The following is a 19,353-nucleotide window of genomic DNA, read 5'->3' on the forward strand; positions in this document are numbered from 1 at the left end:
AAGTAGTGCTGCATTGAATATCATTCCAACAATCACAAAATAATGCTGTCTGAATGAAACACATGGCTATAACGTTATTTGCACGTTATTTTCCATCTTCATAAAGTGAGTTACCCCACCTACAATGTCACATTCAAGGTTATTGTAGAAGGAAGCCACGTGTAAAGCTTCCACTTTGAGTTTAAGTATTTTATTTTTAGTCAACCTTGTTTGGATGTTTCATGACACACTGTCGTGGCCATCACACTGCGCGCCTAGGTGTGTTGGTCCAGAGGTATTGGCACTTCTATTGCAACACAAGGCCTTCTGAGTATTATTACTTATTACTTTTCTTCAGGAGAAGCATTATCCTGGTCTACCTTTTCGGACGGATGTGAAAGGTCACAGTCTTGAGGATAGAGGACTGGTCATTAAGGACTAAGATGAGGAGAAATTTCTTTTGCCAGAGAGCAGTGAGCCTGTAGAAGTCTCTGCCACAGAAAGCAGTAGAAACATTGAACATTTTCAAGGAGGAGTTAGGTGTAGTTTTGAGGGCTAAAGGGATCAAAAGGTATGGGAAGAAAGCAGGAAGAAGGTATGTAACTGGATGACTGACCATGATCACATTGAATGATGGAGCAGGCACAAAGGGGTAAATGTCGTACTATTTCCGTGTTTCTATCCAGCAGCACTACTTTAAAGAAGAGAAGAGACATCTGGGGAGGTGCACGCCTAGTGGTATTATCACTGCACTGTTAATCCAGAGGCCTAGATAATGTTCTGGGGAAAACAACAAAATCTGGAGATCACAGTGGGTCAGACAGCATCCACGGAGGGAAAGTAAGCTAAGGTTGAGTCTCAGTGATAATGGGAACTGCAGATGCTGGAGAATCCAAGATAACAAAGTATGAAGCTGGATGAACACAGCAGGCCAAGCAGCAGCTCAGGAGTGCAAAAGCTGACGTTTCGGGCCTAGACCCTTCTAATGAAGGGTCTAGGCCCGAAACGTCAGCTTTTGTGCTCCTGAGATGTTGCTTGGCCTGCTGTGTTCATCCAGCTTCACACTTTGTTATCTAAGGTTGAGCCTCGCTCTGATGAAGAGTCATCTAGACGCGAAACGTTAGCTTGCTCTCTCTCCATGGATGCTGTCTGACCCGCTGTGACCTCCAGCATTTGTTGTTTTCAGTACAGGTTCCAGCATCTGCAGTAATTTGCTCCTGAAATGTTCTGGGGACCCTGGTTCGAAATCTGCCACAGCAGTTAATGGAATTTTAATTCAATTTAAAACAAAATCTAAATTAAGAGTCTAATGCTGACCATGAATCCATTGTCGATTGTCAGGAAAAATCCATCTGGGTCACTATTGTGCTTTGTAGAAGGAAACTGTTATACTTACCTGGTCTGGCCTACATGTGACTCCAGACCTACAGCAATGTGGTTGACTCTTAAATGCCCTCTGGTCAATTAGGGATGGGCCATAAATGCTGCCTGGCCAGAGATGCCCATATCCCTTGAATGAAAAAACAAAAGAGGCAGGCAGTTGTCCTAGCTCTGGGTTTACACTTATTCCTTAATCAAATTAATTAAATCAGAAATAAAAACAGAAAATGCTGAAGAAACTCTTTAGGTCTTCCTGTAGACAGAGGAATGGTATTAATGTTTTGCTTTTATTTAACTGTAACAGAGTACATATTACTTGTCATTGCAGTTTGCGGGAACTTCCTGTGCCCAATTATGTTGGTGTATTTGCATATCATTGCAACTGGGACTGTATACAGATGTCAAACAGTTCATCAAAATTATTTGAATCATTACATTCAAAGTTAAATTCAGTCATTCTATATTTGAACAAGTCTTGTGCATGAACCATTTCCATCAAATCTCTCTTCCTCAATATCACATTTTTGCAACCACTGTGCCACAAATAACAAACGTACCTCAGAACTAAAAGACATAAGCAAAACATGCTCGCATTCACATCTGATAAGCTTATTTTAAGGTAAATTTTTCAGTGGGTGCAGAGGTTGTGCTATTCAAGGCAAGCAGGTTTATGTTTGTTGTTGAAAAGTTTTATTTTGTCATCAAATTGAAAACCATTTGTCGTGCAAAAATCGTTTGATTTAACTGTCCTGCATTGTACAGTGTATTCAAACAAAAATGTGGGCAGTGTCTGCAATATGTCCCGGAGCATGTGGTGCAAGTTGGAAAGCCTGCACGCTCTTGTTACTAATTTCTGCCTGGATTCCTGCTCCTTACAGATCCAGTTAAACATTTCCCTTACTAGCTGATTGGGGGCAGTAACTTTAAAGAGTCTATGTAACATACAATGGAGTCATTTATTTTACGCTGCTGAATGATTTAGCCTGATAGATGTCAGTTTACAGCAAATGCTCAGGACAGAACTGTTGCCTGTGAATTGTTTTTGGAAAACAAAATGACACTTCGCAGAAATGGTCCTGCTGAAAACACGTCACCCGATCATTTTGGTGCTATGAGTGGTGCAGCTGTTCTTTGCTCTTCAAGGCAACAAATTGAGGGAGTATTGAAGTCTCCGCAAACAGAAGACTTTACAGCAGCTGGCAATCAAGCAGAATGCGCTAAAAATGAACTTAAGCTTCCTGTTTCTGTACAGCCCGTCTCCTGGCTACAAATTCAAAACAGATTTACATTTCAATTCTTTTGGATTATGCAGTGAGGTATTTAAGAGACAGGGAGTGAGCTTATCTGGTCATCTCTCAGTGGAACGGCTCCACACTTTCTTGTATGGAGTGCAACTTTGAAAGTGGTTTAGGTCCTGGTGTCATATAATTTAAGCTTTCAACTGACTTAATCTGCTTCCGGTGACAGTAGGTTTGTGACCGACGAAACATACTCGAGGGAAACATAGTGGCTGATTGAGGAAATGTTCAATTTTTACACAGTGAATGGTTGTGAGCAAGAATGTACTATCTAAAAGACTGGCAGGAGCAGATTCAGTGCTAACTTTCAAAAGGGAATGGGATAAATGCTGGAAGGGGGAAAATCAAAGCAGGTGATGGGAAAGAACAGGTGACGTGCACAAATTAGAGCATTCTTTTAAAAAAGACGACGCAGGCATGATGACTCAAATGGCCTCAATATGTGCTGCACCAATCTACCTATAGGGACATTGTGTAGAGCTGCCTCGTTTGGACAAATCTGTCAGCTGCTCCATAAAAATGTTATATGATGACAGATGCAACTCAGATGTTGCCTCAGTGCGCAGGACAGAAGGCCTTACAACTTCACAATACCTTTCACAACCTAGGCTAGTATTTATTTCCCACCCCCAATTGCCCTTGAGAAGGATGTAGTGAGCCGTCTTCTTCAACTTCAAAGGGGATTGGATAGCTCTGTTGGCTGGATGGCTGGTTTGCTCTGCAGAATGAGGCCGCCTAGTGTAGGTTCAATTCCCATACCGGCTGAGCTCACCCTGAAGGTTCTGCCTTCTTAACTTTGCTCCTTTCCAGAGACATTGTGACCCTCAGGTTAAATTCAACACCTTTCCTCGCTTTCTAATGAGAGAGCAGCCCTATAATCCCCTGGGACTATGGCAAATTTACCTTTACCTCTGTAGGCCATGCAGTGTAGGTACACCTACAAAGCTGGCAAAGGTGGCAAATGGAGTTTAATGCAGACAAGTGTGAGGTGATGCACTTTGGTAGGAGTAACCGGAAGGCAAAGTACAGGGCTAATGGTAAGATTCTTAGCAGTGTAGATGAGCAGAGAGATCTCGGTGTCCATGTACACAGATCCTTGAAAGTTGCCACCCAGGTTGACAGGGCTGTTAAGAAGGCATATAGTGTTTTAGCTTTTATTAATAGAGGGATCGAGTTCCGGAACCAAGAGGTTATGGTGAAGCTGTACAAAACTCTGGTGCGGCCGCACTTGGAGTATTGCATACAGTTCTGGTCACCGCATTATAAGAAGGATGTGGAAGCTTTGGAAAGGGTGCAGAAGAGATTTACTAGGATGTTGCCTGGTATGGAGGGAAGGTCTTACGAGGAAAGGCTGAGGGACTTGAGGCTGTTTTTCATTAGAGAGAAGAAGGTTGAGAGGTGACTTAATTGAAACATATAAAATAATCAGAGGGTTAGATAGGGTGGATAGGGAGAGCCTTTTTCCTAGGATGGTAACGGTGAGCACGAGGGGGCATAGCTTTAAATTGAGAGGTGAAAGATATAGGACAGATGTCAGAGGTAGTTTCTTTACTCAGAGACTAGTAAGGGAATGGAACGCTTTGCCTGCAACGGTAGTAGATTCGCCAACTTTGGGTACATTTAAGGCGTCATTGGATAAGCATATGGACATACATGGAATAGTGTAGGTTAGATGGGCTTGAGATCGGTATGACAGGTCGGCACAACATCGAGGGCCGAAGGGCCTGTACTGTGCTGTAATGTTCTATGTTCTATGTTCTACTGGAGGGAGGAGGAGTTGCAGGATTTTGACCAGTGACATTGGAGGAATGGCAATAACATTCCAAGTCAAGATTGTTTGAGGCTTGAAGGGGAACTTGCAGGTGGTGGAGTTCCTATGCAGCTCTTACTCTTATCTTTTTAGGTGGTAGGGGTCGCAGGTCTGTAAGGTGTTATTGAAGGAGCCTTGGTGAATTGTTGCAGTGCTTTCTGTAGATTGTTCTTTTCACTCACAGGATGTGACTGTCACTGGCTAAGTCAGCATTTATTGCCCATCCCTAATAGCACTTAAGAAGTTGCAGTGAACTGCCTTCTTGAAACTCTGCAGCACATGTGGGTGTACAATACCATCAGCGAGGGATTTCCAGAATTTGGACCCAGTAACATGGAACGTCTGACGATATACTTCCAAGTCACAGTGGTGAGTGACTCGGAGGGGAACTTGCACATCGTGGTGTTTCCATTTATCTGTTGCCTTTGTCCTTTTAGATGGTTGAGGTTGTGATTTTGGGAAGGTGTTGTCTAAGGATATATGGTAAATTTCTGCTGTGCACCTTGTAGTTGGTACACACTGCAGCCACTGAGCATCGTAGAATCATGCAGCACAGAAGAGGCCCTTTGGCTCATTGACTTTGTACTGCCAAGATATAGTACTACCTACACTGGTCTCACTTTCCCACACTTGGCCCACAGCATTGCATGTTATGCTACTTTAAGTGCTCATCCAAGTATTTTTTAAAGGTTGTAAGGTTTCCTACTTCAACTACACTCTCATGTGGTGGAGGAGTTGAACATTTGTGAATAATGTGCTCATCAAGCAGGCTGTTTTCTCCTGGACAGTGTGAAGGTTCTGGATAGTTGTTGGAGCTACACTCTTCCAGGCAAGTGGGGAATATTCCATCAAGCTCCTGACTTATGCCTTGTAGATGGTGGGCACGCTTTAGGGCGTGAGGAGGTCAGTTACTTGTTGTAAAACCCTTGGCCTCAAACCTAGTCTTGGAGCATTTACATGGCTAGTCTAGTTCAGTTTCTGCTCAATACAATGTTGATAGTGGAGGATCCAGCAATGGTAATGCCAAACAATGACAAGGTGAGACAGTTTAATTCTCTCTAGTTAAAGATGCTCATTACCTGGTGGTCCTACATTATATCAGCTGTTCTCACTATGTTACAACATATCTTGGGACAGTGGATCACAGAACAATGATCAAGCAGAAAGAAGTAGTAAACGCCTTGTTATGGTCCATACAGACAACATTCAGCCCCATGCCCTCCTAAATAATTTTTGTCACTCCTCAAAATATTCAATCAAGTTCATGAGACACAATCTCCTCTGCACACAGCCATGCTGCCTATCGTCGGTTGGTCCATTTTGTTTTAAATCAGAAGTGAGTAAATCCTATCCCGAAGAACCTTCTCCAATAATTTCCCTATCAGTAGTAAGGCTCACAGGCCTTAATTTCCTGGATTATTCTTGTTGCTTTCCTTAAATGAGCAATGGTGGCTATTCTCCAATTCTCTAGTACCTATCCTGTGATTAAAGAAAATATAACAATTTTGTACACGGCCCCACAATTTCTACCCTTGCATTCTGGGTTTGATCCCACCAGGTCCTGGAGACTTTTCTACCTTAATACTTTTCAAAACACCTAGCACCTCCCTTTTTGTTAAATAATGAAATGCTGTTAAATCTCAGCTTATCCACTTCTAGACTCACCATCCACCATGTCCTACTGTTCTGATTTGATTTGATTTGATTTGATTTATTATTGTCACATGCACCTAGATACAGTAAAAAAAATTGTTTTGCGTACAGTATAAGCAGATCATACCATACACAGTGCATGATGGTAATGTAACGGCTGCAGAGAAGGTGCACAAAGAGCAAGATCAACACTAAATCTGAAATTAGAGAGGTCCATTCAGAAGTCTATTAACAGTAGGGGGCGAAACTGTTCTTGAGTCTGTTGATCTATGTGTTTAGGTTTTTGTGTCTTCTGACTGAGAGAAGAGATTGGAAGAAATTATAACCAGGGTGGGAGGGGTCTTTGATGATATTGGCTGCCGTTCCGAGGCTGCAAGAAGTATAGATGGAGTCAATAGATGGATGGTTGGCTTCCATGATGGACTGGGCTGTGTGCACAACTCTCTGCAGTTTCTTATCATCCGAGGCGGAACAGTTGCCAGAACAAGTAGCAATGTATCCAGACAGAATGCTTTCTAAGGAGCATCTACAAAAATTGGTATGACCAAGAGTTGGAGTTTTAATTTGGGTGAGTCCAGTTTTGCTGAGCTGAGAAGTGATTTAGTTAGGGTGAGGTAGAAATCACAACAAGAAGATAAGTCCCACTGTCTAACGTAAAGCTTTCCTTTTCTGCGTGTAGACTTTTAGGGAACTCTGGATTTAGCGGCCTGACTCTTTTCACTTTGTGAGAATACATTTTCTTGGAACTACTTTACCCTCCTTTCAGAATAACTGGATGCAAAGTATTCATTAAGGATTTCACCCAATTCCTCCAGCTCCATGCATCAATTTCCACCTTTGTCCTTGAGTGGACTTACCCTTTCCCTACCTATTCTCTTGTTTCTTATATTCCATAAAACAGCTTGTAATTTTCCTTAATCCTGTTTGTCAAAGGCTCTCCATGGCTCCTTTTATCCTCTCCCACCCCACCACCTCCCCCCCACCCCCACAGCTGCAGCTGTCTTTGGTTTCCTAAATTGGACACATGCCTCCTTTCTCTTTTTGACAACACTCACAAATTCTGTTGTGATCCAAAATCACAAGCTGTGCAATCTTTACCATCCTGTCTTGATGCCCAGATGTCATGTTCCTAAATGCAATTATCTTCTCACAACTTCGAGTAGATTCTGATGGATTTCTCAGATGATTCTCCCAAGTTCCTCAATATAGACCTCGTTGTTGAGGCCCTTTAAGTTTCAACACCCCATAAGAAGCAAATTCAAAATTGTCTGTCTTTTATGGCCAAGCCTTTACTTGTTTTCTTTCTCTGTATTTGAAAGAAAAGTGTTGAAGATTGCCTTGATGTTTCTTGCCAGTATCGTTTCACATTCTGGTCCCTTTCTAATTTCCTTTCGGATTGCACCCCTCCACATTCCACATTCCTCTCTGCTTTCTGTAGTATTGAGCGCTCAGTGTCTGATATGACCTTTCCTTTTCTGCTTGTAGGTTCTTTGATGTCAAGGGAGCTCTGGGTTTAGCAGCCTGGCCACTTTAATTTATTAAAACACATTTTATTGGAACCGCTTTAATCTCCCCTCAGAAGACTTGCACTTGTCATTGTTGCTTCCAGTTCACTTTAGCTGAATCTCTTTTCAGCTTGGTAGGGTTGGACTTACTCAAATTAAAACTCCGACCCTTGATCTATCTTTGTCCTTTTCAATAATTGTGTCAGATAACTCAGTTACGATCACTTTTACCAGAATGTTGCCTTTTTCCTTCCAGATGGCAGTGGTATTGAGTTTGGAAGGTGCTGACTAAGGAGTGTCATGGTACATATAACTGCTGTCAAGTTGCAGAGGTGGTGGAAATGAATAATTGTGGATGGGGACAGATCACATGAGCTACTTGGTACCTGAGTGCGTCAAATTGTTTGAGTGCTCTTGGAGCTGCACTCATGCAAGGGAGTGGGGAGTGTTTTCTGTCACACCTCCCACTTGAGTCTTGTGGCTTGTGGGCAGGCTTTGGTGGGACAGGAGGAAGATTGCTGGCTGCAGAATTCCTAGTTTCTGATCTGCTGATCTATCCGTAGCTGTTTATGGGCTTGGATAGACTCCAGGATGTTAACAGCAGGGGATTCAGCAATGGTAAAGCCATTTGATGTTGAAAGGCGATGGTGACATTCCCTACTGTGCATGATGGTCATTGTCTGACATTTTGTGTGGTAAGAATGTTGCTTGTCACAAGTCAGCCAAGGGCTGTACATTGTCCATACCTTACTCAATTTGGACAAGGACTGCTTCAGAATCTGATGTATCACAAATCCTGCTCAACATTGTGCTGTCATCAGCAAACAACCCCACTCTTGAGCTTTCAATGGAAGGAAGGTAATTGATGCAGCAGATGAAGGGTTAACATGCATTCAGAGAGGGAAGGAATGATTATGGCTGGTCAGCATGGTTTTGTGTGAGGAAAATCATATCACACAAATTTGTGGAGTTTGCACGTTCTCCCCGTGTCTGCGTTGGTTTCCTCCGGGTGCTCCGGTTTCCTCCCACAGTCCAAAGATGTGCAGGCTAGGTGGATTGGCTATGCTAAATTTCCCATAGTGTTCAGGGGTGTGTAGATTGGGTGGGTTGTAAGGGGATGGGCCTGGGTGGGATGCTGTGAGGGTCGGTGTGGACCTGTTGACCAAAGGGCCTGTTTCCACACTGTAGGGATTCTATGATTCTATGAAGGCAGAGCAGTAGACGTAATTTACTTGAACTATAGTAAAGCCTTTGATAAGATTCCACGTGCTAGACTAATTAGTAAAGTTAGATCATATGGGATTCAGGGTGAACTTGTCAATTTGATTCAAAATTTGCTTTATGATTAGAGACAGAGTGGTGAGAGCCACTTTTCAGACTGGAAGCCTGTGACGAACATTTTTCCATTGAGATCAGTATTGAGTCCACTTTTGTCTGAGATTTATAATCAATGATTTGGATGAGAATACACGAGGCTTGGTGAGTAAGTTTGTGGATGACATCAAAATTGGTGGTACAGTGAACAGTGAAGATGGTTATCTAAGATTACAAAGAAATCTTGATCAGTTGGGCTAAGGAGTGGCAAATAAAGTTGCATTTGCATAAATGCAAGGTATTGCAATTTAGTAAAATAAACAGACAGGATTAGTGCAATTGATGGCAGAGCTCTGGAAAGTCACAGAACAGAGAGACTCAAGAGTTCAGGTACATAATTCTTTGAAATATGCGTCACAGGGTAGACAGGGTGGATAAGAAGGTGATTAGCACACTTGTCGTCATTGGTCAGAGTTTTGAATACAGGAGTTGGGACATCATATTAAGGTTTGACAGGATGTTGGTGAGTACTGTGTTGGTTCTGGTCACTCAGTTATAGGTAGGATATTATCACATTGGAGACGGTTCAGAAAAGATTTTCAAGGATGTTGCTGGGAATGGACAATTTGAGTTATAACGGAAGGCTAGATAGATTGGGACTTTTTTCACTGGTGTGTAGGAGGTTGAGAGGTGACCTAATAAATCTTTATAAAATCATGAGGTGTGGAAATTAGGTATGCAGCAAAAGTCTTCTCCTTAATCGAGTGGGAGTTCAAAACTAGCAACATATTTCTAAAGTGAAAGGAGTAAGATTTTTAAAAAAGGACTTGAGGAGGAACCTTGTTACACAGAGAGTGCATAGCATGTGGCATGAATCGCTGGAGGAAGTTTTGGCTGCTGTTACAGTTAGAATATATAAAAGAAATTTAGATAAGTAAAAGAACAGGAAATGTTTAGAAGTATATTGGCCAAACGCAGGCAGGCCAGTATTAAACGTGGTCGGCATGGACTAATTGGACTGAAGTGTCTGTTTCCATGCTGTATGACTCTGTGACTCAATGACTCTAAAAACTTAAGTGCAGGGATAAACGTAGACTGGAGATAGAGATATTAGTCCTACCCAGATAACATATACTTTTTCTCACAGGTTCTGATTCATTTGCCTTTTCAGGAATGACCCACTCTTCCTGCTTAATGGAAATGTTGCAAGCCATTATATTTCTCACCTATCAGCTGACATCTCTTAAAGTAAGATAACAAAGTGTGAAGCTGGATGAACACAGCAGGCCAAGCAGCATCTTTGGAGCACAAAAGCTGACGTTTCGGGCCTAGACCCTTCATCAGAAAAAACCTCTTAAAGTAAGCAGGTTTGATATCGTACGGCACATTGATATGGAAATGGCTGTTCACATTGACATGAGATAGTAGGAACTGCCAATGCTGGAGAATCCGAGATAACAAGGTGTACAGTGATAATGGGAACTGCAGATGCTGGAGAATCCAAGATAATAAAATGTGAGGCTGGATGAACACAGCAGACCCAGCAGCATCTCAGGAGCACAAAAGCTGACGTTTCGGGCCTAGACCCTTCATCAGAGAGGTTAGGGTTAGGGTTAACAAGGTGTACAGCTGGATGAACACAGCAAGCCAAGCAGCATCAGAGGTGCAGGAAAGCTGACATTTCAGGTCTAGACCCTTTTTCATAGAGGTCTAGACCTGTAACATCAGCTCTCCTGCTCCTCTGATGCTGCTTGGCCTGTTGTGTTCATCCAGCTGTACACCTTGTTATCACGTATCGACATGATGAGTTTACTCAGATGTGTGTAATTCTGCACAAATCTGAGGCAAACACAAAATGTATGGTTTTCATTACTCCTATCTTGCCAACTCTAGGATGAAAGATGCTTCTACCTGTATTAAAAGATTTCATATTTTCTGTGTCACGCTCTAAGTCGTCATTGGATAAGCATATGAACGTACATGGAATAGTGTAGGTTAGATGGGCTTGAGATCGGTATGATAGGTCAGCACAACATCAAGGGCCGAAGGGCCTGTACTGTGCTGTAATGTTCTATGTTCTTTCTCCAGGTTAAAATCACAGCAATTGACAGCATTGGAGGTAGCCATTCAGCTAGGAATTCATGCCAACTCTCCATACAGCAATCCATTCAGTCCCAACACCACCCCCCCTAGTATATCTCTGTAGCGCTTGCAAATTTATTTCCCTCCAGCATATGTATGTGTTTGACATTGCATTTTTATTATTTTCCTGTGTTAGTAGGAAATCAATATCTTCCTTTCAATTGATAAAGCCTTGTAATTGGCTCATTAGCTTTGACTGGTACAATGTTTTAATTGAGGTGTGATACCATGTGCTAAAAAGAACTACTTATTGTTGCAATCGACTAAGTGGGAATTTAAAAGGCTAACAACATCAAATAACAATATTCTAAATTGCTGCTTCCCCTCTTCTGCCCAGAGATTGCTACAAGTCTCCTTGCATCAATTAGATTAACTGCAGTCTCACTGTATTGCTGAATCACATAATTTGAGACTAACAGACTGAGCATAAAAGAACCAAATCTTTTTAGGGCAACTCAAGCCTTTGAAGTAGGGCAGTCCGTACTAAAATACCAGGTACATTCTAATTAATGCAGTGCAGTGCTAGTAATTTAAGTATAATACAACAGGCTTGATGTTTTCTATAAAGACTACAATAAACAGCCACTTCCTAAAATCAAAAAGTTTGGAATTTGCAATGAAGAATTTAAAACGTGCTTGCCTGATTAATTAACCTCCACTTTCATCACGACCACAGCCTTCTGTGGGCAGCAAGTTTCAGATCAAAGTTCTTCTTTACTTTCCCCCTGCACCTCTTTCCAAAAACGTCAGAACTGTATCTGGTACCACATTTTATCATCAGCTAACGGAAACTGCTTTTCTCTATCAACCTTAAACATGTTATCATCGTCTGCACCTCTATCAAATCTCTCCTCAATCTCCTTTGTTGCAAAATGAACAGCTCCAGCCTCTGCAAACTGACCTGGTACCTAAAATCCTCCTTCCCTGAAACCATTCTGGCACATCACCACATCTTCTCAGGGGCCCTCCCGTTGGGAAGGGACCAGATCTGGACACAATATTGCAGATGAGGCCGAACAAGAGTTTTATGAAGGTTCAGAATAACTGCTCTGCTTTTGTACTCAGTTCCTCTTTTTATGAATCAAAAGATCTCATATGCTTTGTCGTCTTTCCCTTCACTAAGTAATGCCACTCACAAAGATCAATGGACACAGAACCTACTCTCTTCAGAACTGTGCCATTAAACCCATATTGACTTTCCCTGTCCTTTCTACTGAAATAATATAACCTCACACTTCTCTGTATTAAGCTCAGTTTGCCCTTTCTCGTAGCTGATCCAGGTGTAAGGTTCAAACTCCAGTCCAGGGGGCCCAACTCCATTGAGGCCCTCCTGGGCAGATTTTAAAATAATCAAATGGAAATCGACGCGAACCCAGGGCCTAGGTGCATGTTAACCACGTAACAAACAGTCCAGACTGCAAATCGGACTCCTAGATAATAAAATAAACAAATAACTCCTAATACTGGAAATCTGAAACTAAAACAGAAATTGCTGGAGAAACTCGGCAGGTCTGGCAGCATCCGCGGAGAAAGAAACTGAGTTAACGTTTGGATGCGATGACATTTCCGCAGAACTCCTGGACCTGAGACGTCAACTCTGCTTTCGCTCCACAGACGCTGCCAGATCTGCCGAGTTTCTCCAGCTATTTCTGCTTTCGTTCGTAAACAATATTCTTCTGCAATCAAACGCACCCGAAATGCGGGGTTTTGCTGTGCAAGTGCAGACGGGTATTGACATCGACAACTCAAGCAAAGAATTGCAGGAAGCAAACAGAGAGAGAAATAAACTACTGCAAATTCCCATCAGTTAAATAACTGATGGCGGGAAGAGAAGACATTGCAAATCCGGTTCACAAACCAAAGGAAGTAAATCTGGAGGTGGAGTGGGAATGGATAACGGACTAAATCTGGCGTCGCAGAGGAAACTCAGGAATGGCGTTTTGGCAGAATTGAATAACGGAGGAAAGTGAATTTAGAGGGATAACACAACGTGGAGCTGGAGGAACACAGCAAGCCAGGGCAGCGGAGCAGGAAAGCTGACGTTTCAGGTCGGGACCCTTCTTAGCTTCTGAAGAAAGGTCCCGACCCGAAACGTCAGCTTTCCGGCTGCCCTGGCCTGCTGTGTTCCCTCAGCTCCACCCTGTGTTGTCTCTGACTCCAGCATCGGCACTTGTTGTTGTCTCCGAGTGAATTTAGAGGGAGCGAGATTACCGAGTTAACCTGGGGTAAGTGAGGGACAGGGGAGATGTGGAGTGGAGCTAGAGTGAGAGAGGATGGGGGGGGGAGGGCAGAGGAAATGTGGAGTGGAGCTGGAGTGAGAGAGGATGGGAGGGTGACGGGAGATGTGGAGCTGAAGTGAGAGAGGATGGGGGGGACAGGGGACATGTGGAATGGAGCTAGAGTGAGAGAGGATGAGGGGAACAGATGAGATGTGTAGTGAGAGAGGATGGGGGAAGAGGTGAGATGTGGAGTGGAGTTGGAGTGAGAGAGGATGAGGGGAACAGGGGAGATGTGGAGTGTCAGAGGATGGGGGAGCAGGGTAGATGTGGAGTGGAGCTGGAGTGAGAGAGGTTGGGTGGAACAGAGATGTGGAGTGACAGAGGATGAGGGGAGATGTGGAGTGAGAGAGGATGGGGAGCAGGGTAGATGTGGAGTGGAGCTGGAGTGAGAGAGGATGGGGGGAACAGGGGAGATGTGGAGTGAGAGAGGATGGGGTCAACAGGGGAGATGTGGAGTGAGAGGATGAGGAGGAACAGGGGAGATGTGGAGTGAGAGGATGAGGGGGAAACAGGGGAGATGTGGAGTGAGAGAGGATGAGGGGGAAACAGGGGAGATGTGGAGTGAAATGGAGTTACTCACCCTGATGCCATGCTACCACCCCGGATCCGCCGCTGATAAACTATCCCCGCAGTCCCGGGATCGTACCCTGCACCCGGGGCGGCAATACGCCCTACCATTGGTCCACTTCCTGTCACTCTCGTCAACTAGCGGGGCAACTGTCCAATTGAAGCGCGGGACTGGGCTGGTACCAGCCAATAGAGACGGCTGTCGTCGGGGCGGGGTACCCAATCCGAATAAGGCGGGTGGGCGGGACTCGGGTGTGGTTACTTTGTGTCTGGATTCCAGGAGGAGAAACAATGTGGAGCCGAGTGATTGGGGTAAGAGGAGGGAGAGGATAGAAGGATTGCAGTGAGGTATTGGGGTAGGAGGGGAGGAATTGCATTGACGGGGATCAAGGAAAGAATGAGAGAACTGGGGTTAGTTGGTCTGAGGGAAGGATGAGCACAGGGGGATTAGTAAACTAGTTGAAGCTAAACGATTGAATTGCGGAAGACGGGCTGCAGGAATTGAAGGAACACGGGAATGGGAGAGTGAAAAAGAAGGAAAACTAAAACGTTGAGTTGTGTGTGATTAGAGAAGGTAAAAGTCAAATAAATGTAGAGGAGATATTTCATAATTGTTCAAAAGATGTGTGGATCGTTGGCAAGGCCGGCTTTTGCTGCGTGTCCTTTTAAATGCCCATGAAAGGGGGAGTGGAGAGGAGAAAGTAAAATTTGAGCTGAATTCGAGGGTGACTCGGCGCTTTGTTATCTCTGGGCTGGCTTCCTGATAGGCCGGTAAAGGATGGGGAACTGCGGCTGGAGCATTTTGCTGTTTGGCATTTTGATTAAACGGATTTCTGACCCCCCCCCCCCGCCAACATTGTTAACTTGCCATTCCCAACTGGGTAAAACGGGCCTCCCTAGCACCAGGTGAGGTGACAGGCTGGCTGGGTGTAGCTAGAATAGTCTCCGCCTATCCTGGGCTTTGGCATTGGAAAGTCTGACTAAAACCATTGGCCCAGAGCCCGGAAGCATTGATCTAACAAAGTAACAGGACAGGCTGCTTATAGCTTCCTGACTCACGTTTCTGCAACGCCTTTTGGAAAATGTTGTGTTCTCGGCTCTTGAGTCAGAAAGTTGTTTTTCAGTTCGCTCTCGAGGACCTGAACACAAACGAAGACTTACACATCAGTGTACGATTGAAATCCTTCTTTAGATTTAAAAGATCCCTTAGCTGTGTTTCATAGAACATAGAACAGTACAGCACAGAACAGGCCCTTCAGCCCACAATGTTGTGCCGACCACTGATCCTCATGTATGCACCCTCAAATTTCTGTGACCATGTGCATGTCCAGCAGTCTGTTAAATGTCCCCAATGACCTTGCTTCCACAACTGCTGCTGGCAACGCATTCCATGCTCTCACAACTCTCTGTGTAAAGAACCCGCCTCTGACATCCCCTCTATACTTTCCCCCAACCAGCTTAAAACTATGACCCCTCGTGCTAGCCATTTCTGCCCTGGGAAATAGTCTCTGGCTATCAACTCTATCTATCTAAGATTATGAAAGGAATAGATAAGGTAGAAACAGGGAGGGTTGTTCTCAGTGCCAGGTGAAACTAGAACTGGGGGCATAGCCTTAAAATAAGCAGGAACAGCTTTGGGACTGAGTTGAGGAGAAACTTCTTCACCTAAAGGGTTGTGAATCCGTGGAATTCCCCGCCCAGTGAAGTAGGTGAGGCTTCCCCACTGAATGGTTTCAAGGCAATGATAAATTTAACGGGGTTAAGGGCGATGGTGAGTGGGTGGGTAAGTGGAGTTGAGTCCGTGAAAAGATCACCCATGATCTTAATGAACGAGGGTGCAGGGTCCAGGTGGCCTACTCCTGCCCTTATGTTTAATGGTGAGTTGCTGCAATGTGCCTTATGGACAGCAGTGGGTGAGTGGTGGAACAGAGAACTTACAGCACAGTACAGGCCCTTTGGCCCTCGATGTTGTGCCGACCTGTCATACCAATCTCAAGCCCATCTAACCTACACTATTCCATGTACGTCCATATGCTTGTCCAATGACGACTTAAATGTACCTAAAGTTGGCAAATCTACTACCGTTGCAGGCAAAGCGTTCCGTTCCCTTACTACTCTCTGAGTAAAGAAACCACCTCTGACATCTGTCCTATATCTTTCACCCCTCAATTTAAAGCTATGCCCCCTCGTGCTCACCGTCACCATCCTAGGAAAAAGGTTCTCCCTATCCACCCTATCTAACCCTCTGATTATTTTATATGTCTCAATTAAGTCACCTCTCAACCTTCTTCTCTCTAATGAAAACGGCCTCAAGTCCCTCAGCCTTTCCTCGTAAGACCTTCCCTCCATACCAGGCAACATCCTAGTAAATCTCCTCTGCACCCTTTCCAAAGCTTCCACATCCTTCTTATAATGCAGTGACCAGAACTGTACACAATACTCCAATTGCGGCCACACCAGAGTTTTGTACAGCTTCACCATAACCTCTTGGTTCCAGAACTCGATCCCTCTATGAATAAAAGCTAAAACACTGTATGCCTTCTAAACAGCCCTGTCAACCTGGGTGGCAACTTTCAAGGATCTGTGTACATGGACACCGAGATCTCTCTGCTCATCTACACTATTAAGAATCTTACCATTAGCCCTGTACTTTGCCGTCTGGTTACTCCTACCAAAGTGCATCACCTCACACTTGTCTGCATTAAACTCGATTTGCCACCTCTTAGCCCAGCTCTGCAGCTTATCTATGTCTCTCTGCAACCTACAGCATCCTTCGTCACTATCCACAACTCCACCGACCTTAGTGTTGTCTGCAAATTTACTAACCCATCCTTCTACGCCCTCATCCAGGTCATTTATAAAAATGACAAACAGCAGTGGACCCAACACCGACCCTTGCGGTCCACCACTAGTAACTGGGTACACCACTAGTAACTGGAGGGGACGGATGGACTGCTCGTTTCAGAGAAGAGCGGAAGTATTCCCTTGGTCAGTGGGATAATGTTTATCCCTAAAACGTCACATAAATCTAACTGTCTGCCAATATATCATTTTACTATTTATAGGACCTTATTGTGCACAAAATCGGCTGGTGGATTTTCCTGCCTTGGAACCATGATAACTTTTTTTTTAAAAAAAAAAGTGTAATCTAAAAAAGCATTTGTGAAGTCTAGCCACTAAAAGGGCTACATGGAACGTAGGAACAGGAATGGGCCCTTCGGCCTATTTTACCATTGAATTGGATTATGGCTGATCATCTATCTCAATTCTACTTTCCCATGCTTCTTCATATCATTCATGACCGTAGATCTATTGACTGCAGTGTTGAGCATGCTTAAAATTTAAGCTTCCACATCTCTATAAAGTAGAGAATTTGAAATATTCATCACCCTCTGAGTTAAAGAATATGCAGGAAAGTATACCTGCAAGTATCTCTTTCCTTTTAAATGTCTGAAAAAGTTGAGATAGCCAGTCAAGTGTATGCAAAGTGTAATGATCACTGTTGTAACGAAGGAAACACAGCTGTCAGTTTATGTGCAGCGAGCTCCCACAAACAGATCGTGGCTGCTTAATAGTGAGATGATTTTGAGGGATATATGTATTGATGAAGACATTAGGAAGAGTTCTTCTTCACCCAGTGCTGCCCTAAATGTTTTGCATCCGTTTGTAAAGTAAAGGAAAAAGAGCCCTAGTTCAATATTTCAACAAAAAGATGCTAACTTTAGTGCCGTATTTCCCTGTTGCTGCCCCCTCGGGCAGTATGGTGCTTTTCCCAGGCTAATCCCTTGGAGGATGCAGCATATCCCTGTATACTTAAGTAGGATGTTGCAGTGCTCCCCTCTATGTCGAACCTCAGAGGGTGCGGCGCTCCCTTCTATACTGTCTTTTGGACAGTGTAGCACTCCCTTTAGTACTGCCCCTCAGATTGTCTGGTGTTCCCTCGATGGAGTGTCTACTGAAGTTTTGAGCCAAGCATGGGACTTAAATCCACAAACTTTGGCTTAGGTCACTGGTTCTTTTCTGGCTCAAAAAAAAGTCTGAATCTGTTTTTAAAAATGTGAAGTATTCTGAGAGGCCAGGGTAAGGGGAGCACACCTTGAATGGTAGGACCCTTAACATGTGGAGGCAAGAACCATTACAATGTTTTTGAGAAGACTGGTAGCTTGCGTTGTGGACGAGGTTGTAGACTTGCTGCTAAACTGGTGCTTTTGATTACAGACTTCCTGTCAAGCAGTTAATTAAAAAAAAACATTTTTGACACTGATGCAAAGAATGTTACCGAGGGGAAGAAAGGAAAAGTGGGTTGGTTGGGAAAATGTTTAAAATAATTGGCAAGGAGGACTACAAGAGAGAAACTTCCTCAGATCATTAAAAGTTTGGAAGGCACAGCCTGAAAGGTGGCAGAATGAGATTCAGTGGCAACTTGCACTGCAAGAACTAATTTGTGAGGACATGTGGAAAAGACTTGGAGCTGGGATTAAATTGGCAAACTTGTTCCAAGAGCCAGATGTTTGCTTCCTTGAAAGATTGTCAATGTCTATCTATATTAGAGCTTGAAAAGCACTAATCCACAGTCAGGGTGAGGAAGCAGGATTTCTGCAAACTATCACAGACAGTACAGATATTGATATTGTTCTGTTGGTGTATTGCGAGACATGCTGTAGTTTTCTAAGCCAACTGACCAAATACAGAGAGTGATCTGAATGACCTCTTCCTGTGCTGTAAGATATGTAATAGTATTCATCTCCATTCTGTAGGCAATTGGCTCCATTCTTAGGTCGTTGCTTGACTTCATTTTGAACCTACTTCAGCTCAAAGTTAAGGGTCCACCAGTCACACTTGAGGACCCAAATACTAAGTATCCGCTGAAGTTGATCGATAAAGAGGTGAGTGAACTTGCTCTGAAATAAACTTCATTGAAAAGCAATGATTCAACTGACCTGTTGTCATTTTCTCAAGCCACTTGAGCTTAAATGGAGATTGAAGTTGAATATCTTGATGGGTCAATGGTTACTGTAACATTTATTGTCTCTTGGAGAAGAGGATTTTCCAGTAGTAACTGAAAAGTACATTGGATAGCAGTACAATGCCATTAGACTGCTGCAAATATGAGTAATATCTGCCAGATACACTGAGCAAGAAAATAAATGACTGGGACAGTTTAGACCGTGAGGGGTTAAATTATAACTCTTAGTAATCAGATGAGCAAAGGAAGATGGGATCAATGTACTACAGGATAGAAGGAGAGTAGATAAGAAACCTTAGTCCTTAAATGATTCAAGAATGGTCAAAACAGGAAGTCTCAATTTCAGAAAATAGCTCTGCAGTAAACACTTGTATCTATTTATGCAAATAGACTGTTTTCCAAGGATTTATGGTCAGTTACACCATGAAATTTTGTTTAAGCTGGTTAGTCATACAGCACA

At 43.6% G+C, this 19,353-nt stretch overlaps 2 protein-coding genes across 2 annotated transcripts in view; one reads left to right on the forward strand and one right to left on the reverse strand.

Moving 5' to 3' along the window:
- Window positions 1-14,046, reverse strand: part of endouc (endonuclease, polyU-specific C) — a 43,722-nt gene extending 29,676 nt beyond the window's left edge. The window contains exon 1 of the mRNA XM_059652519.1: window positions 13,941-14,046. Within this exon, the coding sequence (XP_059508502.1) occupies window positions 13,941-14,038 (98 nt within the window). The 5' untranslated portion in view covers window positions 14,039-14,046. The remainder of the gene's footprint in view (window positions 1-13,940) is intronic.
- Window positions 14,047-14,172: 126 nt separating this feature from the next.
- The window catches only part of LOC125460965 (NADH-cytochrome b5 reductase 3-like), a 31,446-nt gene continuing 26,265 nt past the window's right edge, over window positions 14,173-19,353 (forward strand). Inside the window, exons 1-2 of the mRNA XM_059652523.1 lie at window positions 14,173-14,239; window positions 18,685-18,813. Of these exons, the coding sequence (XP_059508506.1) occupies window positions 14,219-14,239; window positions 18,685-18,813 (150 nt within the window). The 5' untranslated portion in view covers window positions 14,173-14,218. The remainder of the gene's footprint in view (window positions 14,240-18,684; window positions 18,814-19,353) is intronic.

This window comes from Stegostoma tigrinum, chromosome 18, assembly GCF_030684315.1.
Source record: "Stegostoma tigrinum isolate sSteTig4 chromosome 18, sSteTig4.hap1, whole genome shotgun sequence".
NCBI classification, from domain to species: domain Eukaryota; kingdom Metazoa; phylum Chordata; class Chondrichthyes; order Orectolobiformes; family Stegostomatidae; genus Stegostoma; species Stegostoma tigrinum.